The sequence below is a fragment of the Centroberyx affinis genome, unplaced genomic scaffold, assembly GCF_046629955.1.
Source record: "Centroberyx affinis isolate AG114_WGS23_722 - 3 ecotype Tasmania unplaced genomic scaffold, CSIRO-AGI_Caff_v1 ptg004026l_1, whole genome shotgun sequence".
NCBI classification, from domain to species: Eukaryota; Metazoa; Chordata; class Actinopteri; order Beryciformes; family Berycidae; genus Centroberyx; species Centroberyx affinis.
The window spans coordinates 213,057-238,055 of record NW_027281827.1 but is presented as its reverse complement, the minus strand read 5'-3'; the positions used below and the strand labels follow the sequence as shown (position 1 = coordinate 238,055).

The 24,999-nt window shown below is 42.9% G+C and overlaps 1 protein-coding gene across 1 annotated transcript in view; it reads left to right on the top strand.

The window, feature by feature from the left end:
* The window catches only part of asic4a (acid-sensing (proton-gated) ion channel family member 4a), a 73,951-nt gene extending 49,191 nt beyond the window's left edge, over positions 1-24,760 (top strand). Inside the window, exons 2-10 of the mRNA XM_071542156.1 lie at positions 13,956-14,100; positions 14,529-14,656; positions 14,762-14,915; positions 17,300-17,353; positions 19,134-19,287; positions 21,587-21,678; positions 21,834-21,913; positions 22,532-22,642; positions 24,638-24,760. Of these exons, the coding sequence (XP_071398257.1) occupies positions 13,956-14,100; positions 14,529-14,656; positions 14,762-14,915; positions 17,300-17,353; positions 19,134-19,287; positions 21,587-21,678; positions 21,834-21,913; positions 22,532-22,642; positions 24,638-24,760 (1,041 nt within the window). The remainder of the gene's footprint in view (positions 1-13,955; positions 14,101-14,528; positions 14,657-14,761; positions 14,916-17,299; positions 17,354-19,133; positions 19,288-21,586; positions 21,679-21,833; positions 21,914-22,531; positions 22,643-24,637) is intronic.
* Positions 24,761-24,999: the final 239 nt, after the last annotated feature.

The window sequence follows — 24,999 nt, the reverse complement described above, 5'->3', positions numbered from 1 at the left end:
TGCACGTGAGGTAAGATAAAAACAATATGAAACTTTATTGCTCCCCATGTGGAAATTGGGTCGTTTCAGCAGGAAATAATAGGAAACAGTGAAGAAAAACAGCATATAAAAAATAGAATAAGAATAGAACAAATGGGGTTTATTAAAGTGAGAAACAACAAATGAATGAAAAGTATGAGATGAACATGAATTGCATCATGTATGCAGGCTGTGAAAACTTCATTGAGACAAAGAGGGAATTAATGACAAAAGATATATGTATGTCAAATGAGAAAATGGAAGACTGTGAGGAAGAAAAAAAATATTTTTACAGCATATAAACAGGATACAGCATATGGCGATACATTTGTACATAAAGTGTCTACAGGTACAGATGTGCAATATTTTAAAATAAGTATTTTTCACATCAAATATATAAATCTTACAGCTGTTGATAACATATGTACAGAACAAGCAGATTTGCATATGTGCATTACTATTATTCACCTTATTAAAAACTCCAGATAGAGGTGAAAGTTATTGAAGAGTAGGACCCATACAGTTGTAAAATATAGATATACAGAATATAAACACTTATTATTATTATTATTATTATTATTATTATTATTACATTTACTTGTAAAACACTTCTCAAAACAAATTTACTAAATCCTATAGAGGAACCTTAGCTTGTGGTAACCAGGGAGCAAGTGACTGATCTTGCTTCTTTTCTCCTGTGTTTTTTTCATCTATGCATGTAGTACTTTGAGGTGAACTTCTCACTACGTACTCATGCGTTGGTGACTGTTACATAAAAGCCGTAACATCCTTAAGTACACTCTTTACTGTAATTATGGCTACTTTGACGCTGCAGACCATTATACCAATCATCACAGTAAAAAATTAGCAGCTGCGGTATTCAAATCTGCCAATCAGTTTGAGAATGAAAAACGTCTCCGGTCCTAGGCTATAAGCCTTATTGTTTTCATTTAGCATTACAGATTGGGCCTTTTTAGAGATGTTTGATCAAGCTTAATTGAAGATAAGCCCGACTTTATCTTCGGCCCGACCAGCAGCGGGGCACAGCAGAGTGGGAGTGATGGATGGTCTGTCCTATAGCTCCTCTTGTTGTTTGTTTCGTCCCTCGCTGTGCTTAAAAATGACCCTTCAAACAGGACCAAGGGTGGAAACTAGTGTTCTTCGCTGTGCTGAGGGAGGACATGCTTGCTTGGGTAATCCTTTACCATGGCTTTTACAAGGGCCTTTCTTGGCACCGGGGCAAACCCTTCAAACATCAATATCGGGTGTATGCGATCCCCTTTGGGTAAGTTCAGTTGATGGCTTTCCATCCCTGTATGAAGGCTCGCTGGCAGAGATGGAGGTGCTATGGGAATCCCCTGACATTGATTTCTTCATCCCAATGCACACGCTGATGTGTTGACTTCAATGCTGATCAGTTGGAGGCATTTTGTTTGCTGCCGTGCGGCGGGGCTGAAAGACAGTGACCGGAATTTTATCAGACCGAGTCGACGAGTCAAGGGGGCATTTCATTTCATTGCAACACACTGATTTTGTTTCTCTTTTCGAAAATGTTCTGCCCTACGTTTTTTCTTTTTTCTGTAACGTCGCCGTAATTTTTATTATTGTGTTGCAACACTCGAAGGCTGTGGGAAGTGAAATCGGTCATACTATGGTTTAGAAAAGAAGTGTTGACTCGCCGTTGGAGCTGTGATAACTTCAAATGTGATTATGCTAAGGGGAAGGGTGCAGACAGTAAGGCCTGCTCTCCTCTGTTACACTTACTGCCATTCACTTGCACTCAGCTGCACGTGTTTAAAACGCCTATGCAGCCGCTGAAGGGGTAAAGACCCATGGAGAAAACCTCATGCTCAACCGGAAGGGCCTCTTCTTCTCTTCTTCTCTTAGGTCTGATTTAGGAGTGATACGGGACCTCGTAATCAGAATTTAGTCAAACTCATGGCCCCATCAATTCCTAATGATACTCATGCATTATACAACAATTCGATGACTTGTGGATGGTAAGGCATCTGACATTTTTTCAGAAGTAGACTTTGCGGCTTTATGTCGCAACTCGGCTAAAATAAACTTGCTCTGTTTCTGACATCTGTCAAAGGGAATTACAGATCTAAAGGAGAGTTGCAGAAGTCACAATTCTTCTTCTTCTTGGTTTACAGCTGCGTTGTTTATTATTAGATTTTTTTTTTTTTTCCGAGCCCGGCTGGTATCTTACGGATGCCTACACGTGCTCCGGAGGCAGGAGACAAAAGGAAATACGCTGCAGCTGCTTCCCCACCTGCAGGTAACAGAGCTGATTGTGTGTGTGTGTGTGTGTGCATGCGTGTGTGTGTGTGTGTGTGTGTGTGTGCGCGCGCATTCCCCCGGAACAGTCTGTGGGCACGCAGGCATGCATGTGTTTCCCTTCTCCAAATGACCTTGTGGCAAGAGAAATAATCAGGCATAGTTAATGGTGCCGTATCAAAATGTAAAGGCTAAATTATTAATGGCATGTCCTCACTCATGCCCCTAAATTCTATTAAAGCCTTGAAATTCCAATGGTAAAATCTGATTATTATGTGAGTGGTGCCATTTCTGAGATGCGATAGATATGTGAAGTAGGCTATTTGCATTATATCATCGCGCCTACCTTGTCCTGTTGAAGTGGGAAATAGCAAGGTGGGGGCAAAGTTGGCTTTGTGTCTATTGAAGGAAAAGCGAAATTGCAGTGAGTTGAAATACTTTCATTTCCTCTCGTATTAGCCGGATCCTCAGTCTGAGCAGTGCGGGACAAGGTCAGAGTCGGAGGCCACCGGCTTTGAAATTGATTTGACACAGCTTCAGCCACATGCATGTCAAAAAAAGGCATTATGTCTTCTATTTATTTGACCATCTATATTTTGGCTGTATTCACCGCTGACTTATAAATGGAAAATAAATACACTTTTTTCACTGTATGAATGGAAAAATTGATATACTCATCTGTTGTCTAATAGATGGAAAAAAATATATACTCATCTTCTGTCTTATAGATGGAAAAATAAATACACTCATCCGTTGTCTTATAGATGGAAAAAATTATATACTCATCTTCTGTCTTATAGATGGAAAAATGAATAAACGCATCTGTTGTCTTATAGATGGAAAAAATTATATACTCATCTTCTGTCTTATAGATGGAAAAATTAATATACTCATCTGTTGACTTATAGATGGAAAAATAAATACACTCATCTGTTGTCTTATAGATGGAAAAATGAATAAACGCATCTGTTCACTTATAGATAGAAAATATACATAAACTCATCTGTTGGCTATTCGCTGGGAAAGTAAACATACTCATCTATTGTCTTACAGATGGAAAATAAGCTTTTTCTTTGCCCATCATTAAATATGTAAACAAACACTCTGAAGAATTACAACACTGTACATGTGAAGGTTCACTGTCTCATGCTGTCATCCACCGCATCAAAAGCTTGGACAATACATTTCAGAGTGAAAATGATATCTCCAGCTGATTAAATCACTATGTAAACAAAGCCGGGCGCAGGCTGAGAATGTGTCACACTGCAGTTATGGATCTGACTTTTAACCATTGACACTGAGTATATACACACAATGCTCTTTGACAAATGTATTTCTGCAGTGCCTACCGTACTGTCACCTTCTCTATTAATATAATTGGGTTATATATTAGATATTCATATGATGGCCTGTATTGTTTTGGCCATTGAATTGCGATAGAAGTCGCGCCATTTTAAATGCATCAGAGATACAGCGGCAGAATGCATCGTCACTGTTGCAGTCCGTCTCTGGTCTCGCTCTGACAGTGATTAATGGGGTTCAATAACGAGCCACATAACGGTAATGATCATCTTGATCTCTGCCGCATCTTTCCCCCGAGAACGCACCGGCGCCGACCACCTCTGAGGCTTTTGACTGTAAATAACAACAAACAACTTCGCCGTGGATAAACTCCAAGGAGATCAAATGCACATTGACAGTCCGGGCTGGAGCCACAGGAAGCCTTCCAATATTTTGAGCCCCTATCACAAGCAAGTTCCTCAGCTGGCAGTCACAACCGAGGCAACAGGCATGGGATTGTCACGACTATGGGATATACAGAGCCCGCACATCAACTCTGTCTAATCCACACTGAGCTTTGTGGCCTCTGACGCAGGATATCAAACGCTCCTGTTATGTTCATGGCAAATGAAAATTTGAAAGTGAGGCAGCTTTGTCATCATCTTCTGAAAAGTTTCGGAAGCAGATGCAATTACCTTGTTAGCGCGACGTGAACTTGAGCTGTGTTCTTTTTTTTTTTTCTCCTGACCCCAGACTTGTCCTTGAAGTTTGGGAGCTTCACAGGCTTCCTGGAAGACGTCCTGTGGTCTCCTGATCCCCATTTGGCAGCGCCGGAGTCCACATGCCAAACATCTGGGCAGGTGGCATCCAGCCACTCCGCTAATAGCAGACCAGATATCTGGCCTGTCTTTGATGTGCTGACGGGGATCACAGTGGTCGGCGGCACTCGCTCTCAATCACCCCATCTTAAAGGGGGCGTTGCGTAATCTGTAACCTTTAGCGACCTCTGTCGGCCACCAGGAGGAGTTGCAACAACATTGATAGACAGAGAGAGACTAGCTCAAACTAGCTCATTAAAGCAGAAATCCAAGAGAAAGAGGTAATATATCGCTATGCTAAATACTGGAATAACAATACTGCTTTGTCATTTGCTTTATTGGCTTTTTACTGCCGTCCTCCATTGTTGAGCAGTTGAAAATGGCAGGTGGGGAGGTGGGACTGGGAGTGTCTGGAAACCCCAGTGGGTGGAGAGTTTTTGTTCCAAAACAGATTACTGGCAGGAAAGCGAGTTCTGAGAGCCAGAATTCTCAGCACGTGACCGAGTGATCGTTGAGTCATTGGTATTAATCACCAAGCTTATCAATGCCCCACTGATACATTATGGCCAGCTTGTGCTACGGGGCAGTGAAAGTCTCCCTTATTGCTCCTTTAATCAGAGGCATTCGATGAGCGGATCGATGGTCTAAAGATTTCAGTTCCTGATTGGGATGTTGGTCCTTTGTCCAATCCATGGGCGTAGGAAGCAGTTGGCCATGGGGGGTGGGGGTGGGGGGGGGGGGGGGGCAGATTTGACTACTGGCGTCCAGGGGTGTTTTTCAAAAAACAGCTCTGCAATACTCATTTCTAGTAACTTTTAAAAAGGCTATCTGAAAATAAAGAAAGAATGACTCAGGTGCTAAGTGACAAATCAGACTTTATGTGTTGGTTACAGCAGGCTTTCAGCCAATCTATCTAGTTTCGCCTGTTTCTCATGAATAATAATACAATAACAACAATAATAAATTCCGTCTTCGAATTACAGTGTTTTATGTAGTTGTATTTTTCCTTCCAACTAACTGCACTGATATTATCTGGTTTCTAGTCATTTATTTTTTGGGTGCACTGGTCCTTTTTAAGAGCCAAGTGTGTTTTTTCTTTTTGCTACAACACCTACTGGCTTTAGCTTGAAAAGACGTTAATTATAAAGTACATACAAAAAGCCAGCACAGTACCTGCTCCATTACGGCAGGATAATGAGCCATGCAAAGAAACGTTTCAGACAAGATGCAAGCCATCCAATATGGTGAAGAATTAAGTTTAAGTTTAGCTCCTAACCTACCTTGCCATTTTAAAAAATCAGCACAGATGAAAATATAGTACTGTAATAATATCAGAGAAAGATTACATACTTACAAGCATACAGGACACTAAGGCAAATAGACAGAGTATTGTCCTTACATAACTGACGGACAGATGTGTCTGGAAGCAGTGGCAACAAAGCTATTGACCTTTTGTTGTTGACAGTCTTTTACACATTTATTCCTCCTTGGCGCAATATCATACCTTTCATTTGCTGCACATCCTCTTTTTTCTTTTTTCTTTTCTCTTTTCTCTCTCTATCGGCACCTGACCAGTGGTGTTGATTGGACATCTTGTTTGATTACCACGAATTTCTTCATTATGATTCACACTTTAACGGCCCCGTGCTCGCTGACTGCTCTGCTCCATCAGATCAAGTGAAGAGGCATCACTCTGCTCACGATATAAATGTTTTTGGGGTTTTTTCATTCCATTGTCGTTTTGCCCACAAAGGCCTGCATCAGAATGTAAGCCATTATATTCTTTACAATCTGCCTTTGCGGGCCAAAACGTCGGTGGAACGCTTTTAATATTGCAGAACAGAACACGTAATTACAATTTAATTTAGGGGCAGAGTGACACCTCTTCACATGATCTATGCAGCTTCGTTTTTGGCTGCAGTTTGGAGCGCTGCCTTGGCTGCTGTCTGCTCCTCGCCGATATGAAGCCCTACCAAGTCTATTTCTTGTGGCGCACTTTTTTCATATGGAGATACTTCATTCAACTTCATTCCATCCACATTGCACGTCAAAGGCTTTTCAAAATAAAAGTCCCGCGGTTGATTTTTCAATGCGAAGGCAAAATAACACAATGTTGGTTTATTTTTTATGGGGGGCATTTTAATCATCTTTTAATATTGGAGGGGGCATCTCCCCCCCTGCCCCCCGTGCTTCCTACGCCCATGGTCCAATCCCGGCATTAACTTGTTTTTTTAGCTCAATCAGTCTAGAGGACCGTGATTAGAGGCCGTGATTAGGTGTGTGGTCTGAACTACTGTGTCCGCCAAAATCTCTCGGGCTCTAGTTTTAGATCCAGCTTAGTCTAATGGACTGTGAGATCTGCTCTTGACTCGACACAAGTTCTTTGGCTCGAGCAAAATCACTAAGCAGCACTTGTTTACTCGGATGATTTATGTAGCGCGGAGAAATACGAGTCCCCGCGCTCATAAATGTTACACAGTCGAGAGGTAAATATTGTTCACCCAAACAGGAGGTTTGGGTGAGCCTCATATGTTGCACTTACTGCACCACCTTGTGAATAAAGGAAGGGTTGCATGTCATTAGGAATACAGTCCCAGGACATTGGTGTATGTGCCTCACTGGATCAACAGTTCTTTATTTATATTATATTGTAAAATGTTGCTCCGGCCGCATAGCAGTTTCTGAAATGCTTGTAATCATAAGGGTTTGGATATGTCCATAGATATACAGTATGTGCTCAGTTTTGAATTACCTGTCACATAATGACAAGTGAAAGCGGCCTATATTCATGTGTACTCCCCCCCCCCCCCGAGGGGACGGCATATTTTAGACCGATGATGATTCATGTCACCAGATAGTAGATCCCGCTTTTCCCTCTGTGGAAGTTTCATCAACCCGAACACGTGGCTTTGTTCCAGCAGATATCATTTCCCCCGAGTTCCGCTTGCGAGAGAAAAAAAAACAAAACACACACACAACAGAGCAGGTGTCTCGGTTATGATGAATACTAAATAAAAGGTTGGCCAGGGAACTGTGACGGTGCTTTTTTTTTTCGGTGGCAGTTGGGTGGGGAGCAATTGCACTTGGGAGTAGGTGCCAGAGTCTGAGAGAGAGAGAGGGAGAGAGATTGAGAGCTTAGGAAATGAAAGTCTATGTTAATGACAGAGGTACCTTAATTAAACCTGAATATCTAAATGGCTGCAGAAAAACAAAGTCGACAGTTAGACAAATGCCTAAGGCGGGACTGTTTGCTAGTGCAGCGCCCAGGGCAGATTTCTCCTTGGCTCTATCAACTTCTACCAATCAGAATAAATGATCAGAACCGTGAGCTAATTGAAGTGAAGGTTGGGACAGTGCGGTGCAGCGGGCACATGTGTGATTATTAGGGATACGCTCCTTTTGCTTCCTGGAGAGCCCCATTAACACGTTCAGCACTGTACTCCTGTAAATAGCCTGGGATTGTCACTCAAGCACCGCAGGCCCAAAAAAAAAAAGAGCTGGTTACACATCATTTGCATATATCTCACCTCAGCTGTCAAGACTGGCTAATGTACTAATGTATTAATAGGTGCTGTTCAGTCTGAGGGTTAACGTCAAGAAAGTATTGTTTCTGTAATGGCTTCACTGTTGAAGTTGGGCTGAGACTCAGGCTTTACCAGTGGGAAAGAATTTATCACCATTCCATTTAAAGGCTGATTAGAGACCCGTCTCTCTATGGCGATACAAATTAATTCTGCCCATTATGACGATAGTTTCTAATCACATTTGTAGAACAGCGTCTTTATGGGCCGTCGGCCATGATGTTTCTGCGTTCTGTCCTCCGCGGAGAGAAGCTTTCATGCTCCTGGCCACGGGCGACTGTGGAGTACTGTTCTATTTGTGAGTTTCACATTGTGCGAGAGAGCCTTTCCATTTCCAGCCACTTTTTCAAGAGCATCTCTTACTGTTCCATTAGCCGAACACGTTGAGGGAAATAGTGGCACGGGAGAAAAAAGGGATGAAAAATAGGAATGCTAACATTTGAAGAGAGAGAGAGAGAGGGGGGGGGGGGGGGGGTTGACTGAGTGCACTGTTCTGATTTTGGTGCTCCACTTCGCTTTTGTTGCTCTGGAGGAGAAAACCAGATAGAGAGCAGCAAAGGCAGGAGAGAGATGAAAGGCATAACTCCTACACTAACAACTTAAATAATCCCTCCAGGTTCATATCGATGTCCCTCATTTTTAATGTACTGGGATATTGTCAAGTGGAAAGGCAAAATGTACAGGCGTATTATTGTAAATTATCAAATAAGTTAATCACCTTGTAGCCTAAAGCTGTTAAGGATATATTTTTTGCCGATTTTGATCATGAACACGGTTGTTTTATGCAAAATTCAATCAGAATAGATTAGATTTTCTTTTCCCTTGATCCATTGAAGGTCTGGCAGAGCATGCTTGCTTTTTTTTTTCTTTCTTTAAATGCATACAGTTACACACATTCACACCTTGTAGCTGCTAAAACCTAATTGTAAACCTAACTAAGCCATCTTCAAGATGCATCTTTACAATAGTCATACAGTGCTTTTCCTTTGTGTCTATTTGTATTATTTGTTGATAAAGATTTTTCACAATTGTTATAGCAAGCATTCATTTACATTTCATATGGTATAAGGAATTTACTACACTACCAGTCAAAAGTTTGGACACACCACATTTTTCTATATTTTTTACTATTTTCCACATTTTAGAATAATAATAAAGAGATAAAAACTGTGATATAACACAAATGGAATTATGCAGTGACCAAAAAAAGTGTTAAACAAATCAAAACTATCTTATATTTTAGATTATTTAAAGTAGCCGCCCTTTGCCTTGACGGAAAGGCGAAGGCTGTGGAAAGAAATTCATACATAGGATCAACTTCACTATTTATATTTGTCTAAGAAACTAATTTCAATCATTTAAGCAAACATAGTGCATTCAATCAGCTGTGTCCAAACTTGTGACTGGTATTCTACATTTATTAATCACATTATTCTACCACATTCCGAAGAGAAACCACACTCATAACCTGTTGATTGAACCAGTGTATTTACACTACAGAAAGACTGTATTACAAAAAATACCATGGCGATATAGGCAGTCAGTTGTTTAATGAAGTGGAATGTGTTGAATGGCGACCCAAAGTCCGCATCCCTGGTGCCGGCTTTAGAGGAAGGAAGGCATTGAGATGGAGGTTAATGGTGCAAAGCTTTGCCGTGCCTCACATTCCAATCTGCCCCTGTTTAGGCTCCTTTGTTTGAACTTTTTATCCATTGAACATATCTGAAGTGTGAAGCGCTGACCCGAGAAGAACTGTGATCTCTCTGACATCGGCTTCCCCTAATAACAGGATGATTATTTGTGAATTATGCAGCTTAAGTGCCCATGGTGCATCCGTGTCACCCCTTCTGGTCACTGAGTTTTCTGGACCTGTGTCACCATCGCCGTCATTCTGCTTTCCTGTAATTTCGAGCTCAGGCATGTTCAGGATCTGGTTCAGGTCTGTGGCCTCGCTGTTAGCGCTGACAATGACTTTCTGAAGGTTCCTCTCATACCAGAGAAGCCCAAATGCGGTGCCTCGTGGTTTCCTGCCCTGTACTTTAAAGCTGCGTTCACCCTGCAGGCCTTCATGCTCCATTCAGAATTGCTGCTCATATCTGATTTTGTTGGGGGGGGTTTTTTGTTTTTTTTTGGATGACTGTTCATATCTATTCTAGGATGTAACTCATATTTGATACCGATATGAAGTGACAGCGATGTCGAAAAGACAATAACAAAAGACGTCACCTCTGTTTTTGTACCTACGCTTCTCCCGCTTGTTTTCCAACGCTTCTCGGTTATGATATGTGCCTTTCGGGTTTTGACGGAATTGATGCATCTCCCCAAATTCCAATCAAGTTGACTGTTTGGCTTCCGTTCCGTTGTTGTGTCTTGTCCTCTTTGCTGCTGCCATGGCGCCAAAACTCTCACAGATGAATGACATAAGATTAATTTATTGCCAAGGCAACGCAGACAAATTCTGATTCAAGCGTTCAAATGCAAGTCACATTTTTTGTACCACACGTGATCCAGATCAGAATTGGAAAAATGTGACTCATGCTTAGCACACTGATGAAACATTAGATATGAGTCACATGTGAGGGAAAAAAATTGGAAAACTTTAAGCTGCAGTGTGAACGCAGCCCCCAGTGGCATCCAACATTTTCACTTGAACCTGTTTAGTAAATCCTGCCTGGCAGCGCGGGCCCTCCAGGGAGAGCAGCGGCATACAGTATAAGGCCCCGAGAAAAAAAAAGTTCAGAACTATCATGTAAATATTCAATCAGTTTATGTCACATGATTCGGTGCTTTCTACTAGGGGGGGGGCTGTAATGAAGCCATTAAATCAGAGAACATCCTGTCTCAACCTTAAACCCGCGTGAGCCGGCCTGAATGGTTTTCAACTGCCAATCAGTGTGCTCCGGCGTATTCTACCACCCTCTGCAAATGAATTCAAATCCGCCTTCCTCGTACTCGGAGAGCTAGCCGATGACACGCAGCCTCGTGTCTGGAAATGGATGTCCTCCGGAGAAACGCTTAAGTGATTCTTGCAGGTTATTTAAACGGGGAAAAGGCGCCAGAGAACTGTCAGATGACAGACATAAAGAGGGCGTTTAAGGGTTTACCCCACCAGGGCTGCTGAATTATATGGTATGGGGTTGGTGTCTTAATGTTTTTCAAATGAAGAGAAAAGGGAATGAAACAAGGCACTTTGGAAGAAAAAACACTGCCAAGATTCTTAATGGCGTGACATTAAGCCCAATTAAGTTATAATAGGTGAGATATATGCAAATGACGTGTAACCAGGCGTCGTTCCAAAGCACGTTACTGCTATAGACGAGGGCTTCGTGTTAATGTGAGCATACTATTACTGCCAATGTGTTTAGACCTTTGACTACTAGTAAAGTTAATATAAACTAAAGTTATTAAAGTGAAGTTATTATGCCCTGGCAGCTGATAGAATGCTGCAGAACTGGAACATTTGTTGCGGTATATTTTTTATTACCGCAGAAAAGGCAGTGGAATAAGATTGTTTCTAGACCTCTGGACGACACTAAAGAGAACAATGCTATGCAAGCGCCACAGTAATTAGCTCTTGTATACATCTCGACTTACTCCAAGGAATACAATACCTCCGTTCATTTGGTTTGTAACTGCCACGCTTGCTGCTCTCTCTCAGCATGTCAACACGCAGCGCCAAGTCCCTCCTTGGGAATTGCCAAAGTCAGTCCTGTTACCTTCGCTAAATTTGGTGCAAGATGTAACAAGAGAAAAATGCTCCATCAATCACATTGCAGATGCAGACTCTCACACAGAGAGAGAGAGGGAGAGAGAGAGAGAGAGAGAGAGAGAGAGAGCGGGGCACAGAAGCTGAGAAATGAATCAGTGGAAGCTCTGCCAACAACCATTTCCTGGGTGAGATGATGGGAAAACTTCGCCCCGGTCTCTGGGGACATCATTTCTGAACACCTCGGCGTCCTCTCCGGAGCCCAAAGTTTTTTTTTTACAGCAGAACCCCACCTCTCGGTCGGGGGAGGGGGAGGGGGAGGGGGAGGGGGGGGTTGTTTTGAGCATTTCCAAAGTTGAATCCTCCGTTACCTCTGATGCCTGCCGGATCAGATAAAGTGCGCCTGCCGAGGCTTAAGTGTGTCAATGAAGGGGGTGGGGTGGGGGGGTGGGGGTGGGGTGGGGGGGTGGGGGGAAGGGGGGTGGAGAGGGAGGGGAGGGGGATCAATGATAGGTGCGGCTTACCTCCTCAACTGCGCCGCACCAGCCGAAGAGAGATTAAACCAACTCAGCCTAATAGCACATGTCAGTCAGAAGTCTCACTGTGAATACTTGAACCCACCCACCCCACCCCACCCCACCCCACCCATCACCATCCCCACCCCCACCCCACCCCACCACCCTCCTCGCTCGCCACGCTGACTAGCAAGACGCTGTCATTTGCAAAAGATGCGAAGCGGCTAACACAGAACTAACAAATTTTCCGCCTAATCAGAGGCTGGGCCTGAGGTCTGTATTTCCTCAAGCCGGCTCCAAATCCTCCGCAGAGTCTAGTTTGCTTTGAAGGTTATCATAGGAAATGCATTCAAGAGCACACACACACACACACACACAGATCAAAGGCCTCGAGACCTATCAATATTGCATAAAATACATCTGTGTGTAAACAGCTACTCATTTCTGGCCCTAATTACTGTTGTGGATATTGCAAAATAGCCCGCTGTTGCAGAGAATTACTCCACCTATTCAGCCGGGGCGAGCGCGATCGGCACTTTGATTTGTCCCGCGGCCCGTCGGAGACGAGAACACACCCCCGCGGTCCGTGAATGAGAGCTTGTGCTGTTCCGCCGGCGTCCCTTATTTAGACATCGCAGCGCTCATTAAGGCGGATCGAGCCGATATCGAAGTCGAGAACACAGACGTCGGCGTTACAAAAGGAACGCCGAGGCCCCCCCGGCGCCGTCCGTGAAACGATGTGTCCGCAGTCCGCTCCGCTCTGATTTCTTCTTCTGATTTGTCTTGTCAGCTGACCTCTACCACCATGCGATTTTCCACCCGCTTTAATACTTTCATGACGGAGCTCCTTTACTTGATGTTTGTTCGAAATGCATCCAATAGACTGATGTGTCTGTTGTTTGCTTGCACACTGCAGCCTAACAAGTCATTTGGTGTCATTTTCAGTCTTAAAATCCTGTTTTTCTTAAAAGAAGGGGGGTAAAATCATTGTATTTGTTTCACTTGTTTAAGGAATTTTCTCAAAACGAGTGACAGAATCTTAAATCTTAAATAAATCAGACCGCTCCACTAGGATCAAGATAATCACTTGATTCAAGAAAATTCTCAAAGCTGGCGAAATGATCTCGCACCATTTCAAGGGAAACCCGCAGCAGATGAAATGGCTTAAGATGGCTATTTCTTTTTTTTTTTTTTTTTTTCTTTTGCAGTGCAGCTGCTCAGATGAGGGGCATAAACAAAGAGGTGATACGTCTTCCTTAGAGACAGCTGCTCTGATATGCGGTGACGCGATAGCTCTGGCTCTCCGTTATTGTCTTTTGTTTTCTTTTGAAGGAGGATGAAAGAATCCCTTATGCCATTTGATATTTCTGCGGGACGCCAGTGCTGCTGAGTGGCATGCGGCGGGGTTCTGTGTGGCGGGTGTTGCCCGTATATAGGCTATTCATTTCATGTTCGTGCTGACAATAAACTATACTTTATCAACTGAGGAACCCCCACCCCTCCCTCACACACACACACACACACACACACACACACACTGTTGCCATGTTATTCTCCCCTGGCAGACTGCATCCAGGCTCCAGAGGTTTGTAGCAGATATTCAATAACTTCAGCTTGTTTATTTTCCGCTCCATATCTCCAACTTCATTTCAATGCGCCGCTAGTGTGAGCTTGTCACAGCCGCGGATGGACATTGTCGTGTTTATTGTGATGTTCCTGATACTCATCTATTCCCCCCCCCCCCCCCCCCCCCCAGGTTTACACCAAATATGGGAAATGCTACACTTTCAATGGCAACAAGACGACGTCCAGGAAAACCAAGCAGGGCGGGATGGGAAATGGGCTGGAGATCATGTTGGATATCCAGCAAGATGAGTATCTTCCCATCTGGAGAGAGACAAGTAAGCCACAAACCTATTTGTCCAAGGCAGTCTTATCCCATGTTACAGCGTGAGCCTTCCCTTTGGAGGTTTTAAATCAGCAGTAACCCCTGTCCCTTTCCCCTGGATCACATACATGATGCATTTTTTTGATTACATCCTCGCAATATCAGGTGATTTAAAACAAATGATTCCTGAACAAAACAGATCTGTACAAAGCTGTAGATGCTCCGACGATATTCGTCTCTGCCGGTTTTATTTTTCAAACATGACTGGAACATTGTTTGCAATTAGCTTCAAACTGACCCCAAGCTGTCAGATGAGAGCGCCCGCCAGAAATCCCTTTGTACTCTCTCTCTCTCTCTCTCTCTCTCTCTCTCTCTCCCTCTCTCTCTTTCTCTCCGTCTCTTGCAACTCTGCACGCTCGCCGCTCCCGTTTCATCCCGAAGACGAGACGTCCCTGGAGGCCGGCATCCGAGTGCAGATCCACAGCCAGGACGAGCCTCCCTACATCCACCAGCTGGGCTTCGGCGTCTCCCCGGGTTTCCAGACCTTCGTTTCATGTCAGGAGCAGAGGGTAGGGGTCTTCCTCATCGCCGCACACTGCCCCCCCCCCCCCTACCAGATTACTGTTCACCTGTGACCATTCAGACTGGGGTCTAATCAATCTCTGTGTGCTTAGCTGACCTACCTGCCCCAGCCCTGGGGGAACTGCCGCTCCACCAGCAAAGAGAAGTTCCCGGGCTACGACACGTACAGCATCAGCGCCTGCCGCCTGCTCTGCGAGACCAAGGAGGTGCGGCGGCAGTGCCGCTGCAGGATGGTGCACATGCCCGGTATGATCACACACACACACACACACACACACACACACATCCCCCCTTCCAACCTCACAGTACATTGACAATTTAGGAATTCAGCTAACACTCTTATTCAGGCCCACTTACTCATTTATATGCACCGAGAATTCAGTTCTGAACCCGGTTATTCAAGGTTTTATCAGTAAGCTCACACTCTTGATTATGAGAAACTTGGTTAAGATGTTTGGCTTACTCCCATATTGAACAGCTTACTGTGGCGTGGAAACATCTTACTGCTCTCACTTTAGGAGAAAGTACACTTATTGGTCTTCTTCTTGTGCTTCACTAGTGGTTTTCGCAGTCTGCGCTAAGGCAGACCCGCACAGGATTATGGGTACATCTTGACTAGGGATGGGACAATACGCTTATCTCACAATACGATTCAGTATGCGATAATGGGGTTCACGATTCGATGCAACCACGATACGATGTACTGAATAAAAGTTTAGTGACAACAAAGTCTGATGATGGCATTGGCTCGCTAGAATGTAAAAAACAATGTAAAAATGTCATTACAAAGTGCAAAATAATATAATTTGGATGGAGAGCTTGTGAAACTGTGATGGTCAAGCATCTCATTTGTGATTACCACAGCAGAATAACATGGAGCTGATATCACGATTCATTTTTCTGCCCCGCGATACGTATCGTCACATTTTTGCATCGCGATATATTGAATTTCGATATATCGTCCCATCCCTAATTTTGACAGACAAATATAGTGAAGTTACTCCATGCGTGTAAACAAAGCCAATGCGTTAGCAGGTTGGGGTTCAGTGTCTTATTCTAGGACACATGGCTGTTGCTGGGATGGAACTGGAGGAATCCCAGTTACAGGACGGTCTCCCTCCCTTCTGTTTACTTCCTTAATTTGTTCTTATGGTAATTGCAAAATTATGAAACAGTTGTTACACTGACACAGTTGTATTAAAAATGATTGCATAATTAGTGCAATTAGTACAATTAGTCACAAGTGTTGCTATCCCAAATTAAAACCGCATAATATGAAGAGCTAATTGTAAGATGACAGGAAACAGCATTCCAAATAGCAAACTGGCTTGAATCTTAAAAATTATTTCATCATAGACATGAGGGGGGGGGTTGTATTTCAAAACACTATATATCCATGTTGGGGTAAAATATCATTACCAGAAGTATCTGCATGTATCATTTTGTGGTATGTATCATTTTCTCTTTTTGGAATGAAACTCTTCCAACATACAAAGATTAGTTTAGTCATTTTTTTTGACATGATAAACAAAACTGCAAAGTAAGATTTAAGATGATTTGAGGTCATTCCTCTTATTTGAGGTCTATCCTCTTAGCAACTGCAATTCTATAAAATAATAGGGTTAGACCGATATATCGGTTTGCCAATATATTGGGCCAATACTGCTCTCTTTTAGATCAGATATCAACCACTCATGTCATCCACTCCTGATATGATGTAGGTTTGTTCCTGACCACAGCTACAGTAAGAGTTTATAAAACCGGCAATAAAATTGTGATTGAGATTTTATTTCTTAATTCAATTGTTGTAAATTAATTCTTTATTCAAAGGCCTATCCCAGAGTTTCCCTACCATTGAATAGGTGTGGTGGGTCACTCTGCCTTAAAAGGCTGCTAACCCTTAAAGAATTTCATTAGTCTGTTTCAATGGAGTGTTTTAGTGTCCCATGATGGTTTAAAGGCTGTTTCAGAAGCTTTTCCACCCTGGCAAGTATACAATTCTGGGGGAAACACTGACTACTTGTAATGATTTTTTCCTTCAAACAACAATGTGACAGGATTTCAAATGAATCCAGGTTATTTCCACTCATTGAGAGAAGAGTATTACCATGACATCACAGCAGAAACACACAGGATGCACACACCCATCCCGAACCAAGAGTGTGAAGCCTCACTCCTCAGATCATAACCCCACTTCAGTGTCTGTTAATGAACATTTCTTGAGGCAAATTGAAAAGGGAGACCCCCCCCCCCCCCCCCAAAAAAAACACGAACATTTCACACACCTCTGACAATTAACTGTGCTGCTGATGAATACCTGTCATTAGGGGCCCGAGCCATGTGTTTGTCTGCGAGAGAGTGAATCATTGATTGGTTTTTAAAGACTTTCTAAATATGCCTTGGGGGGGTGGGGGTGGGGGGGGGGCGGAGCCAGCATGCTCCATTTCTCCACGCAACCGAGGCCGAGGCGTCCGAGGCGGGCCCCGGCCCCGTGGATGGAAGCCATCCTCTCCTTTCATTTACAGATGAATGATAAGCGGCGGAGCGGCGGTTCCACAGCCACAGACACGGGTCGCCGATCATTTTGTGTTCTGATTGATCAGACTCATTTTGTGTCCTTGTTTCTCCAGGAAATGACAATATCTGCGCCCCCAGTGAAATCAGCTGTGTTGAAAATGCGCTCGGTAAGAGACAGTCTTCCTTCAGTTCTTTTTTTTTTTTTCTCATTACAATAGATTCCCCCCAAAGGGAAATGGAAACACAATCAGTATGATCAGGAAATATATGGTTTTTTTTTGTTTGTTTTTTTCCTCTGTAATACGAATACCTAGAGGTAGGCTTGATAGATATTTTAAAATGACTTTTCCTCATTGCGGTTGAGTCAATTTGGAGCTTGATGTCTATACACTGCTGCCACCATGGAACTCTTAATAACAAACTGATGCTCCATTACTGCATATCTACAACCCCCCACCACCACCCTTGACTCTCACCTCCCACTCTTTCCCCACAGCCATTATGACTGTACAAAGGTGCCTTGCTTTCAAAGGCATTAGGGTGGCAGTAAAAGAGACGGTTTATTAGGGTGATGGGAGACGTAGAAGTACAATTATGATCTCCAAGCCAAATAAGCCAGAAATTTAATTATGTCCCTCTTCAGTGAATTCCAAAACCCATTTAATGGACGGCTGAATGAAATCTTAGATATATCTTACAAGAATGGTCTATATTCATATGTGACGTATTCCCGATTCAAATAGTGTGAATGGATTCGCCCTTTGTGAAAGGTAATAAGTTAAAATATAATTCAGAGATTTATATTGTAAAGGTGTCCCCCCCCCCCCCCCCACACACACACACACACACACACATCAGACTAAGAATAGATGCTTTCCCGCTCCTGCATACAAATAACCTAATTATAAGAGTTATAAAACACATAAATCATCAGATTTTTAATTGCCGTTATCAGTGTTTTCCCTCCGTTTTTTTTTTTTGTTTGGACTGAATAGAATTAGAATTTGAAAAGCGAGATTGGAAAAAGCTATTTACAATGGCGTGCGCACAGCATTGTTTTTAGTGCTGGGATTGTGAATGTGTATTTGTTAACATCCGCATTTGCAAACAATTCATGCCTGCTTGTTATTTGTATGTCTGTAAGTCAAGGTCCCTTTTGCATCGCCCTCAGTAGCACTTATTTCAGCGTCTATCCTCTTAGTAATTGCCAGATTACATAACTGCAATTCTATTAAATAATAGGGTTAGCCCGATATATCGGTTTGCCAATATATTGGGCCGATATTGGTCTCTTTTAGATCAGATATCAGCCACTCATGTCATCCACCCCTGATATGATGTAGGTTTCTTCCTGACCACAGCTACAGAAAGAGTTTATAAAACCGGCAATAAAATTGTATTATCCTTTGGAGATTTTATTTCTTAATTCAATTGTTGTGAATTAATTCTTTATTCAAAGGCCTATCCCAGAGTTTCCCTACCACTGAATAGGTGTGGTGGGTCACTCTGCCTTAAAAGCCCGCTCACTCTTAAAGAATTTCATTAGTCTGTTTCAATTGAGAGTTTTAGTGTCCCATGATGGTTTAAAGGCTCTTTCAGAAGCTTTTCCACCCTGGCAAGTATACAATTATGGGGGAAACACTGACTACTTCTAATGAAAATAGAAAAACACAGAGTAGAGGTCTAAACTCACCTGCATCAGTGTGGTGGATAAAAACCTAGGCGGCCAATGGGCACAGCTTAGATCATACAGAGCTATGTATTTATGACCAGGGTTATCCAACTGTGTACTGCCTTCAGACTAGCTTACAATATGTTTGGTCTGTACTTCATACTTGTTTTTCCCTCCAGATTCTGTGTAGTATCTTTTATAGACCTCTGGTAGAGGTCTATAAATTCCTCACTGACCAGCATGAGATTTAACTTCACCAGTGTATTGTTTTGCAGCGCTGCTACAGAAGAACAGTGGGGACACCTGTCCATGCGAGACGCCCTGTAATCTGACCCGCTACGGTAAAGAGCTCTCCATGGTCAAAATCCCCAGCAAGGGCTCGGCTCGCTACCTCTCTAGGAAATACGACAAGTCGGAGGACTACATCAGGTATGAAGGGGAACATTCGACGAGACATCACTTAGGAGGGCCGCTTATGAGCAGTGATGTGGTGCTAAACTAAAAGGACAGTAATCTACAACCTCCGGTCTGCGATCACCACGAGGCAAACAACCACCAACACAAACCAAAAAAGCAATTATATTTTCAGAAAAGCATCAATTTGTTTTTCAGTTTTTCTCCCTTAAAAGCCCCTATCCCAGGCCTGGAATTAAGTCATTTTTAGGGCAAGGCCACTTTCACGATTTATTTTAGGCATTTTTATGCTTTATTGGACAGAGACAGTGTGAGAGAGAGACAGGAAGGTATGGGAGAGAGAGGAGAGGGGAGGACATGCAGCAAACGACCGCGGGCCGGATTCAAACCCGGGTCGCTGCGGGAATGACTGAGCCTTTTATGGTACGCGCTCTACTCGGTGAGTCACCGGGGCGCCCCCGGGCAAGGCCACTTTAGCCTTTGATAAATACAAATTTATTGGGGCATGGCGGCCAAAATTTCAGGCACCACGACCAAAACCAATGGTTATTAAACTCCTTTTTTCAGTCCTTTTTCCTCAACAAAACAAATATCCTAATAGAAAAATTAAGTGCTGCAGTGTGATACAGTACATATGTAAGATGGCTCAGACTGCAAAGTTAGTTACATGTCCAGTAACACACAATAACGTAAGTGTAACCCAGATTATTTTCTGTAGCTACAAATTACAGATGTCCCCTAAACGCCTCATTTGCAGGCTACTGCTACTGATAGCGATTTTGCCCAACCCGGTTAATTTTGCTATATTCTTCATTACAGCGGCTAATTACCCGCTGTTCATTTAAACTGACTCTAGTTCTGCTCAAGCACTCATAGCTCTCTCCTTTTAGTGACTTTCTTGCTAATCCCACATTTGTTTACACGTGTTTCAGATCTGCTAGTTCCTTAGTTTAGCAGTTAGCGATGGCTTCTCTCTCTCCCTCTCGGTTTAATTATTAATTATTAATATTAATTATATATATATTAATTTAATTATTAATTAATTAATAATTAATTAGCTGTTAATGTTCACGTTAACGTTACACATATATTTGCGGGAGTGGGAGAAATCTCGCGCTAGACAGTGGGAAATGTGAGTTTGTTTATTTGCTGCGTCGCATGTAGTTTTGAATGAGGAAATCCACAACTTTCTTTTAAGGGACAACGGCCAGTTGAAAACAGGGCAGCCAAACTGGCCGTGTGGGTAGTTAATTTTAGAAGGGGCATTACAGCCACGCTCCGGGGCATCCACGGCACTGGCTGTTTGGCCGTGGTATAATTCCTGCCCTGCTATCCTCATATAACCATCAGTTTGATACTAGTTACTATTAGGGATGAGACGATATGCTTATATCACGATATGATTCGATAGGCGATATGGGGTTCACGATTCAATACAACCACGATACGATGTAATAAATAAAAGCTCAAAGACGACAAAGTCTGACTGCAGAATTATGTTTATTTCTGATCCACAAATCTTTCTAGCGTTGGCATAAAATGGAACTAATACCATGATTCATTTCTCTTCTCCACGATACGTATTGTCACATTTTTGTATCGTGATATACTGATTTTCGATATATCGTCCCATTCCTAGTTACTATGATTACTGTGAGTTTTCATCATATCGTTTTAGCCTAAAAAAAAAAGGCGGTAAACTGTATTCCACAAATAAAAAGATGGTTGCGCTCTCTTTGAATTTAGAAAGTCTGGTAGTGCATTGTGAGGCATCATGAGGTCCCTATGAGCATATATCCAACATTTCAAAATCTCGATCCCGTCTGAAAATCATATTTACTGCAACATATTATGAGTATTATTATGAGTTGTGAAATGTCTAACGGAGTATTTGCTAATATTCAGATTATCGTGATGAATGTAATGCCTTTTAATGCCTCATAAGCAGGGATGTAGTGCAAGGTAAACCCACCTAAACTGATGAGCTCGTGACGCCTCGCAAGGCACCAGACTTCCTAAATCCGGGGAGATCAGTGGCATCGCAGTGCCTCAGCACGCAGCCAATGTTCATTCTCTAGCTCATCCCAGTTAAACCCTTAAACACCCCGTAATCTCACAATCGTTAGCATGATCTATGTTAATTGCGAGGCATGACAGTCCGATCATGATAAGTTATGGTGAGCGTAAAAGTGACATGGTCTAGTATGTGTTTTGTGGAATTACCCTAGATTTAAAGCGGGGGTGGGAATGATTTTCACGTTATTATTGGAGAGTAGTCGTTTTTTTTAATCCGTAACACTCTCTTGCTTTCCAGAGACAACTTCCTGGTTTTAGATATCTTCTTCGAAGCTCTAAACTACGAAACAATCGAGCAAAAGAAAGCGTACGACGTCGCCGGTTTATTAGGTAAGCTTTACTTTAATTCTTCCTCGTTATTTCCCGCATAATTAAATAGAGCTGTTGGTATATAATGTAATAATAACAGCAACTGCCTCAATCAAAAACCTTGACGGAGTGTCTTTTTGCCGTCTTGTCTCTCCTCGAACGCTCTTCCTATTCAGGTGACATCGGCGGCCAGATGGGCTTATTCATCGGAGCCAGCATCCTGACAATCTTAGAAATACTGGATTACATCTACGAGGTACTGCGTCTGTCTTCCCGCCCACAGTCTATCGCCAACAGACGTCACACAGCTAATATCGGACGCACACAAACATGCAAAAATAACAGCAGCCATAGCCGTCCAACTGCTTTCTCTGCTGGACCCAAAGTCACTTTCTTTTTTTAAACCGCTCTAGTGCTTTCACTTCTTTTTTCCCTTTCGAATATTGGCAAAGCTGATTCTGTAATGTGAGGAATTTATTCAGTTCCAACTACTGATCTGCCAGTGTTCTGTTCTTCCTAGTATCATTTTAAAATCTGCACTGGCAGTGTCAATGTATCAATTATTATGAGTGTTCAATTTGAAATCGCAGGCCGGAGAAATTAATATCCGCTACGGTCTGTACTGAGGACACACTACTAACGCCGGTCATGTAATGAACTCCTGCCTCAGCTCTAAATTGTTTGTGCTCTCCAGCCAGCCGCCTGCTGACTGCCAAACATGTACGCATGTAAAGCAAAATCAGAGCGAGGGGCTACAATGCCGACTCGGTAGTGAATGAACTCTTGACTCCGCTGAGTCTCTCGCCTCCCGCTCTTCATCTCTGCTCTCTTTCTCTCTCCCCTGCTGCTGTATTCCGGCGGGGAAAAAAACCAGGTGATCAAGCACCGGCTACAGCGTCTGCTGAGGTCACAGAAAGAGGAGAAGAAGAGCAAGCAGCAGACCAGCACCGTTGCAACTGTGGGTCTAGAGGAAATTAAAGCGAAGGTACATACTGTGGCGAATGTCGACTATGCCGCATTCACGCCGCGTGCACAGCTTTCCCTGCAGTACTGGAACTGGATTAATAGACTACAGGGGAATTATTCAGAGCGAATTTAATTGATAGTTCTCCATTCTAAAATAGTGAAGTGTGTAATGTTGCCAATTAGTCTTAAAAATTATACAAAGCACATCCACCCCTGGAGCATGTGTTAGCTGTTATGACTAGTTATTGCACACAGAGTGAAGAATTCCACGTTGTAGGAAGACAGCAACTCCCAAGAATGCACTGCAACAGTATTCTGCTAACACATAATGCTCACTTTATTGTCAGAGCTTTAGCAAGCTTAAAGTGAGCGTTACGTATTAGAAGAATATTGTTCAAGTCCATTCTTGGGAATTGACGTCTACAACGTGGAATTCTTCACTCGAGTTTGCCTGTTTGAACAAGCATCTGATCCCAGAAAAGAGCCGGCACACTATCACAGAGACAGTTATTGCACAGCTTTGTTGAATATTCAGTTTTGAAGGCATTCTGAGGTCTGATATTTCACTGTTTCACATCTAGTTCACCCAAAAATTAAAATTTATGCCAGTACAAATCCGGCTCACTGCTGGGGAAGCTTTCTTTCAAACAGTTGTAGTAAATGGAGGCCAGTCTTTTAGGCTTCATGATTTGAGTCTTCTGATGCCACGTGAGTCAGTGAGTGAAAAAAAAGACTAAAGGACTGGTCTCCATTTACTGTAATTGTTTGGAAGAAAGCTTCTCCAGCAGTGAGCCTGGCGAACTAATGGTAAATTGTATAAAGAAAAAAAACTCAAAAGATTTTGTACTGGCATGATGATGAGTAGACAATAACTGAATTTTTAATAAGCAGTGTTGGGAAACGCAAAGTAAGTAATTTCACTACTTTTGGCAGTAACTAGTAATGTAACTAATTACTTTTTCAAATTAAATAGCGCAATTACAATTACTGAAATTTGGATTACTGGATTATCCGGTTTATGATCATCCGACTTTACGGTGGCGCAAGTGAATCAAAAGTCTACCAACCTCCCTGGAGACTTTATTTCTCAAAGCGACTAGCGACAAATCTGCCGACTTTTTCTGACCATGGGAAGCAAAGTTAATGTGTTGAATCCCAAAGCATTTGGCAATAAATCAGTACGGCTGATGCCGGTTTTCTCTACTAGCTCGTCTAATCCAGAGAGTCTGATAATCACAGCGTGGCTCCTCCCTCTGCTGAGAGCAGGGACTGTAGGATAGGGTCCACTTGTAATTGTTACGGCGTACGCCGAAACTGGCCCAGGTGGGCGGAGTCAGCACTTATATTAAAACGGGCTACGCCGCGGCGTGCATAACAAATGCAGCATTATATATTGATATGCAAATTATCGTATGACATCATCTGGCGACTTCTAGCGACTTTCTGAGCAGCCAATAGCTACTTTCCTTGGAAAAGAGTTGGCAACACTGCTACCGGTCCGTAACTCAGCCCACACAGTGAACTAATGCTGATCTGAAGCCTGTCCAGGCTACAATAAATACGCCTATCAAAACATATCTATTGTGTTTTATTGTTCCACTACTTACTTTTCATCATAGTGATAATGGGTACAATGATAGATAAAATTTGACAGTTGTCTTGTCCCACACTGTGCCACAGCAACACTAAAATAACATAGCTATGTGTAATAAGAGAATTGAAGCAGACATTTAAAAATAACACAAAAGTTACTTTCCCTAGTAACTAATTACTTTTATTATGCAGTAATTGGTAAAGTAATTCAATTACGTTTTGAGAGAAATAACTAGTAACTGTAACTAATCACTAATTTTCAGTAACTTGCCCAACACTGGTAATAAGCAGGATAATGTACAGCAAGCTAGTCATTATTACAAAATAATGACTAAATCTCTAAACTAAATGAATAAATCTTGATTCACCCTGTCGGAGATCATGTTGGAATAACGACCCGCTCGCTCCGTGTCTCCAACAGGAGCCCAACGACATGACGAGGAATCACCCAGAAGGGGCGTACGCCAACACGATCCTGCCCAACCACCACCACCACCACCACCACGCCGGGCACCACGGGGTGTTCGAGGACTTCGCCTGCTAGAGCCACCGGTCACGTCCAAGTCCTGATGACAACAAAAGATACCAGCCGCCCGCGCCGAGATAACGCATCAGACCCTCGGCGCCTCCGTCGCCCCGTCCTTTGCTGTCACCAGGGCAAAGCTACAGCCAAAGTCACCAAACGTGCGCTGCTAACAGACCACTTGTACGTACAGTATGTAGGCACAAATTGGACACCACGTATTTTTTCGCCCCGGGTGGGAGCCGACTCCCAGCTTCGGT